The sequence below is a fragment of the Scomber japonicus genome, chromosome 15 (assembly GCF_027409825.1).
Source record: "Scomber japonicus isolate fScoJap1 chromosome 15, fScoJap1.pri, whole genome shotgun sequence".
Taxonomy (NCBI): Eukaryota; Metazoa; Chordata; class Actinopteri; order Scombriformes; family Scombridae; genus Scomber; species Scomber japonicus.
Window position 1 is genome coordinate 28,881,564 of NC_070592.1, and position 18,450 is coordinate 28,900,013.

General features: G+C 38.4%; 1 protein-coding gene across 1 annotated transcript in view; it reads right to left on the reverse strand.

Moving 5' to 3' along the window:
• si:dkey-240h12.4 (death-associated protein kinase 2) overlaps positions 1-18,450 on the reverse strand; it is a 43,935-nt gene that overhangs the window by 15,644 nt on the left and 9,841 nt on the right. Inside the window, exons 2-5 of the mRNA XM_053333771.1 lie at positions 11,354-11,519; positions 7,934-8,155; positions 6,640-6,778; positions 6,411-6,540 (exon numbers count right to left, since the gene is read on the reverse strand). Coding sequence (XP_053189746.1) covers positions 6,411-6,540; positions 6,640-6,778; positions 7,934-8,155; positions 11,354-11,415 — 553 coding nt within the window. The 5' untranslated portion in view covers positions 11,416-11,519. The remainder of the gene's footprint in view (positions 1-6,410; positions 6,541-6,639; positions 6,779-7,933; positions 8,156-11,353; positions 11,520-18,450) is intronic.

Genomic DNA, 18,450 nt, shown 5'->3' on the forward strand with positions numbered 1-18,450 from the left:
GTATGAATCTCTTCACTTTGACATTCGAGGCTGGGTGAGGTCGAGCCCGGGAGGTGTCCCGCAGCTTCCACGCATCTAAGCTGCGGGTATTGGCCAGAGATAGAGGTAGAACACATAACCTGACCAACTAGTTTTCATGTAGTTTATAGTCGCACGACGGACGGGCATCGACACCCTAACATCATCCATAGTATAAGTCGCGCGTTGAGGAATGGTAGCGGCCCAAGCCCCTTGCACTACCAGAGCCTAGCTCACAGAGGCCGCCATGTACTCAAGCATTGACTAGCCAGCGGATGTGGCCGTCCCTGACTGACTTTTTCATGACTTGTCAGGGCTATCAGTGAAGAGTCCACCTGTAAGGGCCATCTAGGTGCCCCCCCCAGTTGGCCTTCCCTCAGCCAAGGTAAACGAACCGGAGATCAGTGTTTGAATGAGGTCTTTCCATTACCAACACCAGGAGAGTAGTATCTCTCCGAGGGGGGGATAAGCCTGCTCTTTTGCCCCCCTCAATGCTCTTCTGTTTAGTTAAGTTCCCTTTCTCTCAATGTTTAATCATTCAGTGCGTCAAATCCTGTAGTCCGGGCCTGCTACCAGCGGTAGCCAGACCCTCCGTCAATTCCTTTATTCTGCACCTGCTACCAGTGGTAGTCAGATCGACCATTCAACTCCTGTAGCCCAGGCTAGCCAGTAGCTAGACCTGGGTGAATATATTTTATTGTACTGACACCTTCTTGTGTTTATTCAATGTTAAGTTTTCCATTCAGATCCTTGAGTCCGAGTCCGCCACCAGTGGTGGTCAGACCCTCTGTCAATTCCTGTATTCTGCACCTGCTACCAGTGGTAGTCAGCTCGACCATTCAATTCCTAGAGCCCAGACTAGCTAGTGGCCAGACCTGGGTAAAAGTTGAATCTTTCCCATCATATCATGCTTAGTTTCACTACTGGTATGGATTACCATTGACAAGTGTAAATTTACATTTATTTTTCGATCCTTGGGCCAGGTAATGGTATCACAGTGCAATGAGTATATGCATTGGCCCTTCGGATACAATAGGAAGGGAGTACGCCACACTCCACTATCCAGCGCATATCCAGCCCAGGAAATTAAGAGAGTCATAGTTACTCCCGCCGTTTACCTGCGCTTCATTGAATTTCTTCACTTTGACATTCAGAGCACTGGGAAGAAATCACATCGCGTCAAATGGTAAATGGTAAATGGACTGTACTTATATAGCGTCTTTCTAGTCTGTGCGACCACTCAAAGCGCTTTACATTACATGTCATTCACCTTCTCACACACATTCATACACTGATGGCAGGGGCTACCACGCAGGGTGCCAACCTGCTCATCAGAGGAGTCTAACCATTCATACACATTCATACACCGTTGGCACAGCAACGGGAGCAATTAGGGGTTAAGTGTCTTGCCCAAGAACACATCGACATGTGGACTGGAGGAGCCGAACCACCAATCTTCCAATTGAAGGATGACCGCTCTACCTCCTGAGCCACAGCCGTCCCCACCCATCAACACCCAACGTGGGCCTTCGCAATGCTTTGTTTTAATTAAACAGTTGGATTCCCCTGGTCCACACCAGTTCTGAGTCAGCTGCTAGGCGCCAGCCGAGTTCTGACTTGCCGACTTCCCTTACCCCCCTCGATCTAACATGCCAGAGGCTGTTCACCTTGGAGACCTGCTGCGGATATGGGTACGGCCTGGCGCGAGATTTACACCTTCTCCCCCGGATTTTCAAGGGCCAGGGAGAGCTCACCGGACGACGCCGGAACCACAACGCTTTCCAGGGTACGGGCCCCTCTCGCAGGGCGAACCCATTCCAGGGCGCCCTGCCCTTCACAAAGAAAAGAGAACTCTCCCCGGGGCTCCTGCCAGCTTTTCCGGGATCGTTTGCGTTACCGCACTGGACGCCTCGCGGCGCCTATCTCCGCCACTCCAGATTCGGGGATCTGAACCCGACCCCCTTTTCTATTGCCCTCTTGTGGCAGTAGATGGCATAACTCTACCATAACCCTATTTTTCACAAATTACAGTATTCTGTATATGGATGAAAGCAGTGAAATAATTAAGAAGAGCATACAATTACAAAAGGCATGCAAGTTGAGTGTTTCATATCTAACTGCTTCAACATAGACTATATGCAGCCATATTGGGTACCTAGCTATCTTTGATTTGTGCTATAGGGATATTGTGAACACCAATCTCAAATCCAGTTGATTCATTACACAGCCTTTATTTATAATAACTCTAAAAATCATGTTTCATAGCAAATGTGAAGACATTTTCAGACTTTATGTTTAAAAAAGCATCATTTTGCTTGTGTCCATTTAATATATTGGGCTAAAAGTGTAATTATTTTTAATCTGGTCACCAAATGCTTGACATACCAGTTTCCCCTTTTAATTCTGAATCCAAACATACCTCATATGTTAAAATTGGATAATCCAATCAAAAGTTATAGCAGTTTACATATTTTGTAGCGCCCCCTAGAGGTCTTTTTTTTATCTGTGTGTTTGACACTCGGACCAAAATTGTTCTATAGACCCTTAACTTCAACTTAGAAGTGAAAACCAAACTTTAACATCAATTTGAAATGACTGAGTCTTAATCAACCCCACTAACAAGGATAGATGTGAGCAGAGGCAAAGAGCCTGTGCTTCATCTGACATCAGTAAACAGTACATTAACACCATTGTGTGACTGGCATGTACATCAGAATACATCACTATCCAATATACAGTAAAAGAGTGTTGTGGAAACCCTAACCCTAACCCTAACATATTATAGTCTCTGAAGGAACAAATATATAATCTATGATTGGTCAAACATGTCAACCTTAATGACTACAGCCAATGGCAAATAGCCACAAAGAAATAAATTTGCATATATGCATACTTATTACCCAAAAGTCATGTCATACATTGATCAAACAGGCAGTTAAAGCAGCTAAACTGCTCAAAAGATTCCCTAAGTTTCAGCATCTGGTTCAGTACAAACAAAGCCAAAGCAGTGGTTAGCAAAACAATAAGACAAGGCAAAGAAGACATATTGGAGGGAATCCTGTTCATTAATTGGGAACACTACTCGATAGAAGTCTGGGGAATGATAATGATGAAGAAAATGAGAGGAGGTATGAGTCAGTGGACTTACCCTGTTCTGAAAACTGGAAGTGAGATAGCATTAACCAATAAAGAAAAGGCTGAGATTATTGTAAATACTTTTGTTGTGGTGCACCGTTCCAATAATTTGACTGGGGAAGGTAAGCGAGGCAGGGGGAAAACTAAAGCTGGAAATAAAGAAGCACTAAGGAGAAAGAATGAACTAGACATACCATTTAGTAATGCAGAGTTGATGAGGGCATTGGCTAAAACAGGAATGAGTGCACCAGGGAAACAGAATATGTTACATAATGGTTAAACATGTAAGGGAAAGGGGATTGACAAAATTGTTGATGCTATTTATCAAAGTTTGGAAGGAAAGGCCTGAGCTGGAAGGAAGCAATTATAATTCCAATCAGAAATTCTGGAAAAGATCCTGGTAAGCCGGAAAACTTCAGCCCCATTGCTCTAATGTCTCATGTATATACGTTAATGGAATGGATGGTTAATGAGAGGCTTGTGCACTTTTTTAGAAAAGAAGGATTTGATGACTGTCTACCAAAGAGAGGCAGGAATAGACCGGGTTCTTTGTTAAGGGGATGAAGTCAGAAAAGGTAAAGTTAATAAAGAGTTTCATTGAATGGGAATTAAGAGAAACATCTTTACTTGGATTATGGATTTTCTAAGTGGAAGGACTATTCAGGTTCAGATAGAGTCAGAGTATTTGAAAAAAACATAGTATAGAAGGGTAGTGTTAAGTACAATTTCGGAAATATACCCTGAGGCATGGGGAGGTCTCTATTTGCAGATGATGACGCTTTGTGGAAGAGGGGTGGGAATCTTGAACATATAAGGGATAAATTGTAGGAAACTGTGAAAGGTGGAAAAATGGGGAATGCAATGAGGTTTTTAAATTCTATGTGTGTCACAAGTAAGAAAATCAGGGATGTAATGAATCTGAAACTATATGTAAATAATCAAAATAGAGCAGGAAGCTTTTGTTTCTTGAATCCCTGATTAACATGGAGGGAGCATATAAGAAGTTTAGTGAAAAAAAAGTATGAAAGTCATTAATGTCATGGTGTCGTACAGGGCTGGAATGAGAGGCTAATATATCATCATTAAAGCATTCATAAGAAGCATGATTATGGTCAAGAATAGACTGGTGAATGGTAGAGTGGTGTATGGCTCAGCAGTCAAGACTGTGTTGGCAGACCTGGATGTAATTTAGGCTTGGGCTCCCAAGGATTTGCCTAGGGGCAGTGGAAACGGTATCAGTGTGTGTTCTAAAAGTTGAGGCAGGAGAAATGCCACTGTAGATCTGTAGCAAGCAAGCAGATAGTGGCTAACTAATGTATTAATCTAGGAGGACATAAAGAGAATCATCCCACTAATTTGGAGTTTTGGAGTCTCGCTGGGAGATGGGAAAGGGACATCAAACAAGTTTTGGGTGGGTGGGTAAAGAGATAGCAAGACAAATGAAAGTCCACAAAGCCAAATTGTGTCCAGCTGTTCTGTGAATATAAGTCCATGCTGGATGTTGTAAATTGCTTGTGGAGGAAAAACAGTAGACCTAGTTCAGGAGTTTTAGATATGGGTCAATGACAGGGTTTTTTGTGTCAATGTGGTTTAGTCAAATTTAAAAGGGGTTAAAATGTGAAAATAAATGTATAAATAACTTGTACATATTCAACACCATATCAACTAGTTTGGCATGACCTTACATTATTACTTTTTATATTAAATAAAGCTAATGGAATACAATTGTTTTAAATATTACATCTAATCTGGTCATTATTAGTATAAGTCCACTTAAATACACTGTAGGTGATAAAATATTGAATATTTATCATTCTTTTGTGGTAACACCATTTGAGCATTCAGTCTTACTTTTGGTAAAAAATGGTGCAAATGTCATTTCAAATGATATAAAACCAACAAAAATACTAAATGCGCATTTTAACAAACCTGATGCTGCTTTTAAAACTAGTTTTTAAGATTTTTTTGAATTGCTCATCTTGCCAACTCTCATTTGTCACTGACCCTTATATAGAGATAGGAGGTATGGTGATTATGTATATTATGTTCAGCTTTACAGATGGGTCAAAGGATCCATTGCCAGAAGCAAAAAGGAGCAGCTGTGGTGATTCCCAGTTACCAAGAGAACATCAGATTGAGGTTGAGCTAATCGCAATTCTTTTATCATTGGAGAGGATGGAAGAAGTGGGGGCAAACAACATTCTCCTCTGTAGCGATTTGATATCAGTTCTGTCAAGCATCAAAACAGGGGCAGGTAATAATCATCATTGTTGTCTTATTTATGGTTAGTCAATCATTTCGGGATTCTGGGAAATGAAAAGGCAGAACAAGCGAGTAAAAGAGGCGGTCGAGTTGACATTAGTGGTAAACTGGCCGAATCGGAGGGGGAGAAGCATAATGTGGAGGGGAAATAATTAGGCAGTGGCAACACTATTGGGATAGTGCAGGAAATTAAGACACTTACATAGAATACAGAATAAAGCAGGAGTGGAATGAAATAGTGGGAGTAACAGAACAAGCAAAGAACAAGTTAAGGATTGGTCATAGCTATCTGAACAGCACACTAGTCATTATTGGAAAACATCCCGCTGTGATCAATGTAGAGAGAGGGAAGCAGTGGAGCACGTTATGATTTAATGCAGGAAATATGAGGAGGAGAAAGAAGAGTGATGACAGGTCTACAGAGACTGAGGAGAGAGGAGATGAGGATTAAGGATTTGATTGAATGTGTGGACACGGTGATGGGTAGGAGGATGGGGTTTGGTTTCTATAGAGAAACTGGATTAATTAGGAGACTTTAATGACATTGGACTACAGTGAGGGATAAACCCAGTAGGAGCCAGCAATGCCAACTGCTGTAAAACCCCAAAGGAGGAAAAGAAAACAGCCAGAACTGTGTCTTGGATGAGAGGCCAAACGTCTAGTTTCTACAACCAAGTTCAATTCAACCTCATTTGGATTCATAATTATACAATGAATTTCTTAGTGCCACTGAATTTAAATGGCATTTTTGTCTCCTATAGGACTTATTTTTTACTTTTGTGATGTCACTCCTTAGTTTCGCATTTATTTGGTGGAACACTGTTAGTGGAATACTGTTCTATCATAGGCATAGCATCCTGTTAAACAATACAAGAGACTCTAAACAACAACGTAGCATTCCCTACTAATATAACTTATAAACATACTTATACTTACAACTGATATACATAAGTTGAATGTATCTAAAAAACAAGAGATTATGTGTGAATCCTCACCAATGTATTGTGGGGTGCCGCTTGTGCTTCTGTACTCCTCCCCCGGATGAAATCGGTGGGCCAAGCCAAAGTCGATGAGTTTGACGTCGGGGTTTGGAGACAGCTTGTCTGACAACATGATGTTCTCTGGCTGAATAGAGAGTTCAGACTTTATTATGGTGGAAGCAATTAGTTTCTGTAATTGAAGTTGACACTTCAGTTAGAAGAGAAGAGGTTAGAGTACTGTTACCTTGAGGTCGAAGTGGGCAATGTTCTTGCTGTGCAGGAATCCCAGTCCCTTCAGGATCTGCTTCATGAACTCAATGGCTTCACTCTCCAACAGGTTCTCTTTCTCTGCGATGAAGTCAAACAGCTCCCCTCCAGTGACACTGAAATGTCAAACAGACGTGTGTGAGATGCTTCTCTTATTGTGTCAGCTGCCTGTACAGGACATGGACGAGGTAGCAAAACACATTTCAAGGTAATACAACAGTAGTGAGGGATTTGTGGCACAGTGTTTAAACCCGACCGATATACTATTCAACCAATATTATCGGCCGATATTGGCCTATCACAGTATATCGGTATCAGTGTATATGTTGTCCGATATGTACCAATATTTTTTTTAAGTTACATAGGGAGCATTTAATGAATATTTTATCATTTTTGCTAATTCAAGATAAATATATATGTTTTTTGGTGAGTTATAGTTATTTATAATTATTCAATTTCCAGTGTAGTTTCAGTGCATTGATGTCATTTTATACAATAAAGTTTATTATCAAACTGCCTTCATTACATATCTTTGTCACAAGTGTTTGATAACTACATTTAAGAGATCGATGCAAAAAATGTATGTTTATGTATCTTTATATATAAATTATCGGCTGACATATCGATATCAGAATTATTGTACTCCTTCATATCGGTATCACCTCCAAAAATCCAGTATCAGTCGGGCTCTAGTTTAAACAGTGAGAACTTTGACCTTGTACAGTAGCATTTTGGCCCAGATGTTCATGTACAGATGTACACCCATGACACACAGAAGTCAAAGCAGTGTGTATAGTGTGTGTTATTGAGCTACTGGAAATCATTTGTTTCTACATTCTGTGTGAAGCTTTTAGGAAGCATCAGCTAACTGTAATGCCTACTAACAGCTTGCGTATGAGATGCTAAAGCAACAATGCCATCGTAGCATCTATTAATAATCTGCATTAGAGGCATTAAGGTAATAGGCACTGTTATATAGACATCAGCCCGTTCTGAACAGGAACATTTTAAACAGGCACTGCATAGTATTTGTTAAACAGGACATTATTGCCATAAATTTATCAATTGTTACTTTCACTTCTGTGAGGTGCACATTATAAAAAATAATGTTCTATTGAGTTATTAAACGTTTAAGTCGGGTACATAATCTTAAAACTAATGTTTAAAGCAGTTGCACCAGTTGGGGAGACTGAGGAGGGTCTTGCTTTTGTTGTGACATGAACTGGACTGACTGGACATTAACTAGCTTATAGTGCTCCTTGTTAACTCACATCTCCAGAATAAGCACCAACTCAGCTCGGCTCTCAAAAACATCTTTGAGAGCCACAATGTTTGGGTGTTGTACAGCCTGAAGGACCTCCACCTCCCGCTCCACGCTGCTCCTCTCCAGGCCCAGACGGCTGCACGAGTTCTTACGAATCTTCAGGAACTTGCCCGCCCAATACGTCCCAGTAGCCAACTCACGAACCTTTCTAACTTGACCAAAATGCCCACTGGATGGAAAGAGAGAGAGAGACATTGACAGTAAACACCAAGCTGAAGATACAGCATGAATGTGTTGTTTTGCTATTCAATTTTTTAAAAAAAAGAAAAAAAAAAAAGACTGTAGTGGATGTGAGCAGATCCACCACCTGCTGTGGAGTCTGCAGTCTAATTTGGATACATCTTTACATCAGACATTCCCACAACTGCAACTGTGTTTCCATGACGATATTCAAACAAAAGAAATAATGACACTAACATTTTAAAAGGATCTTTGGGTGCATCACCAACATAAAATAAAGGACAATTCTGTCTTATATGTTCAGGTACTGCAGGCTTTAGGATCTGAAGTGAACTGAGGCGAACATCCTCTCAGCTTTAGTGTTTAACAGTGTTCACATCACTATTGGTGAAAAGTCTTTAAAATGTGTCCCTTGATTTTTGGTCAATGCTTTCACATCAGGGGTCACAAATAGATTTATGCACAAAAGTCATGCATGCACTATTTCCCACACTAAAACTGTTGAAGTGTTAATTTTTATAAATACATCTGTGAATGTGTAGTGAGACCACAGGTTAAGTCTAAATGTCCCTGCTGATGACCACCACCACCAGCAGCAGCAGCAGCAGTAGACAGGCGTAGCAGCCTAAAAGTAAAATGTGATTTCAGATCAGCTTTAACTTATATTTACCATTTAAATACATTGAAATACATATAACAATGTGTACTGTATTACATTTTATTTATTTGTTTAATTTATTTTCATCTCATATTGAACAAGTCAATTTTGATGTATTTAGACAATTGAAAGCAATAAAAACACCCAACATAACATTCTTTAAGCCTGACATTTTAGGACTCTTCCTAAAGTGGCCCCGTGCAAATATGATACATTTTTGCACATAGAGGACGTTAATGGTTATCATTAAACTCACCATTCAACGGCTGCATCTTTCAAGAAATGAATAGAAATAATTATGGCTGTTATATTCTCATATTCAATAACATGAGATCATACTATAGTGTGATTCAGGGTATATTTCCACTACAAATGAATAGTGTCAAACCAAAACTAGAAAACATGAATTTGGTATAAAGGAATAACATAAGGAAGAAAAAAACTGGTTGGTTAACAATCCGAGAGCTGCTCTGTGAGTTTAAAGCTCTTTTCAGGCATGAAGTACAGCGTGTCCACAAAGTCTCTTAACAATTTAAAAAATTCATTACAAAAGCAATTAATGAGACATGTTAATTAGATTTGTTCTATGTACTCAGCGCTTATCAAAGTTTTTAATCACATTGCGTTAGTGTATGGTGTAAGGAACAAAGATGCGGGACATCAACGACCTGAAGCTAAATATCACTGAGCCATTGATGAGGCTCTGCTGCAGAGAACATGGTGAGGAATCCAGTACTGTCTTGATGTGCTTCATGCAACTAATAGAGCCCATATAGAGGTTTATTAAATGATTACATTTCCACAGATTTGTCTATTCATTTGCTTTTGTAATAAATGAGAGACTTTATGGACACCCTGTATTTAAAATGACTTTCTAAGATTTCTAAAATGACTGACAGTTTAAAATTTAGAATTCATGTACAATTATTTTAAACTTAATAGTGATAGCTGGAAGAAAAACACCTGATAACTGCACCATGTTACAGTCAATATTTGATTACAGATTTATAGAAATGTCTGTCCATCACAGAATGAGACACAAATAGACTATTTTAATCTATCAATAAAAACAGCTGCAGTCTGCAGAATATGTGTAAATAAAATGTTGCTTTGTTTGTGAGAGTCTGATGTCCTTTTCAGGCTCAGGATGGCTTTATGGGAGACACGTAGCAATGTGACTTCATATTTTCCTGAAGGAACTGGAATGAGCTTGAAATAGAAAGGAAGTAAAGACTTTGGCTGAGGAAAAATAATGTATAAAAGTAAAAGTATCATCAGGTTTGGCATGTCAGAGTGGTATGGCAATCTCTCTGCTCATGTAAAATCTAAACTTAATGGTCTGGTCCAGACAGCAATGAAAGTGATAGGGAGGACTGAAGAGTCTGTGCTCAGACTGGCACAGAGAGCTTTTTCTGATCCTGCACACATCCTCAATTCACAATATCAACTGTTACCATCTGGCAAACGGTACAGAACCTCCATATGAAAAGGTAGCAGATTTAAATATTCATTTATCCCTACCTCCATTAGAATAAAAAAGATTATGTAAACAGTGTGAGGTATGCATTATTGTCATGTTGATGCTCTGCCCTTATTGGTGTAATCCCCTTACTGTTACCTTGTACGTAAATGTGTGGGAATGTGCTATATGTGTACTTATTATATTTATGTATTTATTGAAGCAATAGGTAGCATTGTATCATTTATTGTTGTGCAAATGTGCAACTTTACTTTTTTTTCTTTTCTTTTTAACTATAGCGGAAGCTTGTCTCAGCACTTTGAGTGCAAGACAAATTTCCCTTCGGGGACAACGCCAGTTGGTCACATTCAGAATTCAAGTCACTTTTGTTTTATGAATAAATATATATAATATAATAATTACTTCACTTTGAAACAAATGAAAAGAAACATTTTTGGAGTATTTCTATATTTAAATGTTAAAGCATTTAGTCTATAGTGAGCAGGACATTTCCTAAAAACAACCATTTTTTCTAAATAAGTTGTGACAAATGATGTAAAATTTGATACAAAACATAGTGTTGCATTGTAAAAGTGGATTATATTTATTCCATATTTATTTTCCTGTATATAATCAGATTTTTATGAAAACATACTGCTTACACCTACTGGACACTGGGCTTCATCATTACATTGATCCAAATATGTCTTATCTTATACTATCTTATACTATATTCACTTTTTTACTAATCATTTCATGTAGTTGTATGAACACTACAGATCATAATTTAGACACCCACATAATAAGTCTTGATGCATCTCCACTGAAGGCTCTTCCCATTAAAGTTTAATAACTATGTTTTTTTACCATACACCACATAAGACCCACTAGGGGCTTGTTGGGATTCAAGCATCAAACTAAAGCTGAAAATCAACATTTGACCTTTATAGTCATTTCATTTTTCATTTTTTCATTTCAGATTCAATGTGCTGGTATACAGCAAAAATAAATAAATAACTAGAAATAATAAAATCTGCAGTAGATATTAAAACAATGAATCATATCTGTACCTTCCCAGAACATCTCCGATCTCATAGAAATCTCCCACATTTTCAGGTTTGAATACTGCCATGTTGATTCGCTTCACTTTGTTCCTCCGCTCTGTGTCCACTCCTGGCTATTTTGCAGTCAACTCAAAGTGGTTCATGATCCTCCAAACTCGACCCCCAGCTAGACCTGAGTATGAGAGATAGACACATGTCACAAATGATACATTACCACAGAAAAGGGTGTACGAGTAACACATCAGAAAGGACATAATACCACAGAGTAGAGTGTGTATGTATGTGTGTGTTAACAACAGAGAAGAATAAACACTATGCGTCCTGACTTCATTGTTACTTGCTAGTCAACAGGAAAAGAGCAAGAAAACAAACCACTGACCTGCCCAGAGTCTAACATTGGCCTAATTACATCACAGGTGTTATAACTATAAGCGTCCCAGATGTGTTTTTCTCTAATCCTTTATTTCTTTTTTTTATTAAACATTACACACATTTTAATATTTATTTTGAGTACAAATAGTGAACAAAATTGACTTTTTGACTCACCTGCTAATAAAACCACCAACCAAGCATATTTTTTTACTCGCCAAAATAATAAAGTGTCTTTTTGTGTCACTGATACTCACTTCATTTAAATGTGACAACATAACAGTTATTTAATTAGAATAGCTAGCAGTACACTGTTTCACAGAGAGCTGATGTCTTGAACTGTCTAGAGTGGGGCTGGGCAAAATATCGATATTACATCGATATCGTGATATGAGACTAGATATTGTCTTAGAATTTGGCATATTGTAATAATGTGACATGGCAGAAGTGTCGTCTTTTCCTTGTTTTAAAAGGTGGGGTTACAGTAAAATCATTTTTTGAATTTACCAGATTATTCTAGCTGTTCTATTATTGCCTTTTACTCACTTTGTCATTATATCCACATTAGTGATAATTATTTATCAAAAATCTCATTGTGTAAATATTTTGTGAAGGCACCAACAGTCTCTTGCCCAGTCCTAGTCTGGAGCATTCCTACAGTTTCACACCACTGTTTAGATGTGTTAACACACACACACACACACCTGCATCATACAGGGACGAACAAGTAATATTTAATACATGACATCACATGTTTTAGTACAAACATTTAGCAGCCTTCTGAGATTGACATGTTTATTATTTAGCAGGTGTTAATTTCAGACCCTGAGTGCAGTATATAGATAAAACCTGGATCTAATTTAGTACAGATGTAGAACATGAAATATTAAAAGGGTATGATTTTACTCTTTCATAAATATATGGGTCAATGACATGATACTACTTTTTTGTGTCTATGTGGTTTAGTCAAATATAAAGAGGTTAAAATGTGAAAATAAACATATGAATAACTTAACTTAACAAATTCTTTTTTTTTTTGGACCCAGCAACACATTTCTGCTTTTAATCCATTTTGAGAGAATATATTAGAGGATTATGGCAAAAATGACATATAACCAGAGAGGTTACATCAAGATCCACCTGATAAACTGTTTGTTTCCACACTGTGAACTCTGTGGTGCTGTGTAGACTATTTCCACCAACCGTTCCCTCCAGAAACTGTTTATTTTCATGTTATTTGGAGTGAAGATGTGGAAAATTGTGATTTATTATTATATGAACTGTGACTCATTCCTGCTGTGGGGCCTTTTGTTTGCTATGGACTTGTTTCTGCTCAGTGTTCTGTTTTATATTAATACAGATATGATATCTACTGTTATCTGACTTTAAAAACACTGTGACTTTACATGATCTGAAGGTTACTGCTAACATTCTTCTGTTTACACTACTAAGAGTTACCTTAAGCCTCAGCTATTGTTGTGTTTCAGATAAATACAGCATTTTATTCACTTTACTTTAAAGTCCGTGTAAAGTAAGAATAAATATGTGTTCTGAGTTTGACATACCACAGAAAAGTGTGTTGTTACTCATATAAATTAAAATATCTGTGCATGCAGATGTTTTCTGGTTTGGGTGCATTCTTTTAGATGGAGCAAAGCCTCTAGGATGTTTTGGACTGTAGACACACAGGTATGGAGCTCCTGCACACTTACCTGGATAAATATAGTTGAATTGAATTGCATCAGTGGAAGAGGCTTGCTGCCAGTCTTTGGAGTTAATGAGCTATATATTCATCACAGTGTCTGTTTTTTAAAGTAGTATTGTATTGGTCAGTCACTGTCACACATCCACACTGTAAATAAATGTTGAGCTTTTTATTCTAACTCTTTCTGTGTGGTTCAGCCAGGTTCTATCAGCAGTATTTAAGGGGATTATCAGTTACAGAGTGAAGCACCTCAGACTTATCAACAGACTTATGTCACAATATCATGAGGTGAAAGCTGAAGAAGCAGATGAACTGGAGGTGTAAGGATAGAGGGGGCTCAGCACACTGTACAGAGTGGAACAGCTAAATTTGTCATTGTGAATTTGGGTTGTATAAATAAAACTGACTCAACTTGAAATTGACAACTAATTTGAAAATGACTGTGAGGCTGTAGCCAATCTGCTGCAGAAGTTAATGCAATTTACTTGATCTAATGTAGAACTGAACCATTTTAATAAAAGATCTTAGATATTGCAACTGTGATATGATTTGCAATATTACAGGGAATTATAATTGTTACGTTATTATTCTCATTCTCTTTGAAACACATTGAAATGATTATGGTGTGATTTGTGCAGGTGTTCTACAGTCTGTAGAACATAATGTACAGGTCAGGACATCTCTGCACCACTATATTTCATTTCAAACACTACTTTGACACATGTGTCACCTTTAACAAATATTGTGCCTCCTGCAGTTTGAAAATGACAGCAGTAATTTCACTACAATTTCAATCAATTGTTCAATCTGTGACCCCAAGTGGAAATAAAGAGTTGGTTTAGTTTTAACACTTAAATCTGTACCTCTTATTAATATATAAGCATCCAATTTGGACAAATTCTTTATTGACATATCAGTTTGATCTCTCAAAAGTCTGTTCGTTGTCAGCCTCTCAGGTAAGACCAGTTCTTCACAAGTCCACCACACTTACTCATATAGACTATTTACTGGTGGACAACAGAATAGTTTGTTGTGTAGCATCCTGCTTATACAGACCAGATGTTATCTGACCATGCAGCTGTCACAGAGGACGACACCACAAGGCCACAATGACACTTTGATACTTTTTGAAGCTTATTATGGCCAAAATGAATGAACTAAACTAAAAATGTCATCACTTCTGTCTGACCATGTCCCTTCACATTTCAAGGAGTAATCTCTGTACGTCAGATAATCCAAATGTATCATGTGAGTTCATGTTGTATGAATAATGAATGAAGGCTAATGTAACTGCAGCAATGTTACTACTTTGCAGTAGCATTTTTACATCACCTGCAAAGACTTGTTTACTGCGCTGGTAGGAGAGCACAGATGTAAACAATATGGCGGAGAACACAGTGGAAACAGAAAGCAAAGAGGAATTGGTGCCAAAAATACTATATGGGGACATATATCGTTGTTGATATAAAATTACCTATATGGGTATATAAAATGTTGTCCATATCGCACAGCACTAGACACACCACTTGCCTGGATTGTTATCAAACTTCTACCGTAGTACAAATAGGGTCTTTACTCATAAATCCATCGAAAGGTTGTAAGGGTGTATCGCGCAAGATTTCAACGATGTGTACAGCTTTAGCAGTAGCAGCAGAGTAAAAGCCATCAGGTAAGTGTTATTTTAATAAACTCTTGGTATACTTACAAACTTCTCAATGCATCAATTTATGAGTAAAGACCCTATTTGTACTACTGTAGAAGTTTGATAACAATCCAGGCATTATTAGTGGGGTCATTTACCAGATACACTTTTGGTTCCATTAGTGCCTGTACTAAGCCATTCGGCTGATAGCTCTAACTCCACTATTATCCGACCAAATGAAAATGGACAGCTGAGGTGGTGTTTAGATAGACCTCATGGTGCATATGATGCTAGGTCAAAATTACGCCGAACCATCGCTTTAAGACAAGCTCATCTCATCAAAATCCCTATAATGCATCAGCTGATAAATTAAAAAAACTTTGATCATGATGCACATACTTGAGAATTAATCACAATGTCTAGTACAATGTACAAAAATAATTCCTCAATCATCACTTATGACCCACAACAAGTGTGTAGCTCCCAGCCAATAACAGTGTGCAGAGTGTGAGGCATAGCAACCAGGTTACATGACTGTCTCCAGCTCTCATGGATGTATAAAGAGCAGTAGGTCTATGTGTCTGTTTGACCAACGGTGGGCTTAGCCACACACACACACACACACACACACACACACACACACACACACACACACACACACACACACACACACACACACACACACACACACACACACACACACACACACACACACACACACACACACACACACACCAGAGAGGATGAAACTCTGCACCAAATCCAGCCATGTGGAACCTTCCTGCAGGAGTGTGTGTGAAGGTGTGTCTGTGTTCATCAGAGCGTAACCACCACAAATCAATGTTTTAATGATCTGCACTCTAATCATTCCAATCTACATTCAAATGTTTTGTTGGTGTTTCAGATCAGAAATCTATATATTGCCAAAGCAGTACAGAAGATTGACAGATGATTACAAATAAATATAAAATGTGCAAATACCAACAATCACATACAATAGTAATAGGCCTTTTTTTTCTTTTTTTTTTGAAAGGATTCGCTTGACCGCTGCTGCCCTTTCTTTCTCTCTCTCTCTCTCTCTCTCTCTCTCTCTCTCTCTCTCCCTTGTTGAGCTGTAGAAGAGGAGCCAATTCTGATTACTGTGCAATGGTTCCCACACAATTCTGAGAGACTATGGTGTTTAGTCTTCAGTCCAATCCTCTAGGGAAGACAACTTTGTACATTTTTAAGTCAAATGCATCATTTTGGTGCGCTATGAGAGCAACATTAAGGGGATTATATCTATTTTAAAAATTGTGCTCTAAACTATTTTGTGCTTTAGTAATTGAGCTACTGGTCAGTGTCTGGACCTTTTCTACAGAGCAGAGGAGAGCAACACGAAGAGAAGGGACAACAAACAGCAGCAGAGACTAACATTAGCTGCTCCTCTCCTCTGTCTCAGAGGGGCGGAGCTGAACTCTCCATGCAGCAGAGACAGACATGGTGGAAAGTTGTCATAATTCAGTAATTTAATAATATAATCTGCACAAATGAAGATAATGTCTCTTCCTATATCTCATTTGAAAATACGTTGATATATCTTTAAAACTCAATATACCGCTCAGCCCTAAACGTAACGTTTTGCAGAGTGCACTGTGAGACTGTGGTGGTGCTAATTAGACTATGGCTGGCCGCCACAGTCCATATAATGAATGGGAAACACTGCTGTGTGTTTACATAACCAACCAATCCTGCATAGCCTGCATTTAAAAAAAACAACAAACCCCTCAATCAATGGTTCCTACAGTGAGGACTGCAGCATCCTGGGGGTCTTCAGGATGAATCAAGGGTGTGTTAGTCCATTTGTATCACCACATTAAACTACATTTTATATTATGTTGAAATAAGCATCTTAATTACTGTTTATCTGCAAATCTGTACAGCAGGATTTAGAATATACTTGTATTAATTCATCTAAAGCTGATATATGAACTAATATCAATAGTAAGTTAAAATAACCGATATGAGTGATTGCTGATAAGACAGCACTAGTGTGCATGAGGGCAGTCATGCATTGGGAAGCACTGACCTAGATAGTTCATCCTGCCATGCGCCTGAAAACTGTTCTTCCATCCATTAACCTCCCTGATCAGACACCATCTATTACAACTAGACACTCATTCTTCCTGAAAACTACTGAACATCCAACCTCCAGCAGCCATCTCTCACTCTCACAGCTCCCGTCTCTCTGGATTAAGACAAATAATGATTCTTTGAACATTTAGTGTAGAAAACTAGTTGCCTTTCCTTCAGGATCTTCCTTTCACAAGAGACAAGACTGAAGTGACACAACACATCTGCTTGTCAGATAGCTAAATGTGCAAATATCACTTATGAAAACATTACTAATACAGTCCAATTCCAAAAACCTATGTTATCTTTATATAGCTTGTTTTTTTCCTTTTTTTTATAATTTCCTTTTTATTCATTTTTCTTTCTGTATACAAAACAATGTACATGCGCCATTGATACACCAATTATACAAAATCAGACAAATCATTTGGACCAATTAACTTAAAAAATGTCAGCTTGGTTCCTTCATTTGAATGTAATCCTCTCCATCATGTACAGTATGTATTGACTATATCAATCCACTTGTTTGTTGCTGCTTTGTCTTTCTTAAAGTCCATGTAAAGTAAGAATAAATATGTGTTCTGAGTTTGACATACCACAGAAAAGTGTGTTGTTAACCACCCTGCCAAATTTGAATGATTAAAAAAATTGCCAAATAAATGAAATTAGGCTTCAAAGTTGTGTAAAAATCAGCCTCTTTCTCTGCTCCCAAACGCTGTGGGAGTGCCCGACGAGTTCACTGAAACCCCGCCCCCTACCAAGTGTCACCTGTCAATCAAAGTCACCACCTCTACCAGAAACATGGAGCTACATCTGATAGCTTTCTGATGCTAACTCAGCTGCTAGCTCGGCTGCTAGCTCAGCTGGTAGCTCGGCGGCTAACTTGGCGGCTAGCTCAGCAGCTAACTGGCTAACTGTAGACTGTAGTATTAGTAGTAGTAGTGTGCGCTGAATGTATTTATACCTCTACAACAGCAGGGGCTAATCACCGCCGCGTTACATAACACAGTTTGTGAAGCCTAGCTCCACAGTTCAAATCTAAATGGTTGAAATGCTTTTTACACATTTTTTAGAAATACATTTATGACTTATTTAATGTGTTTAGAAGAAAATGTCTGAATTTACTTTACATGGTCTTTAAGCCATTTTCAGCTTTTTTCCTGATCAAAAATATGTAGTAAATGATTAGGTAAATTAGGAAAGAAAAGCATCACATGTTGACACTGGATAAACTGGAACAATGACATAAAGATGCTGTTTATAGACAGCAGAATA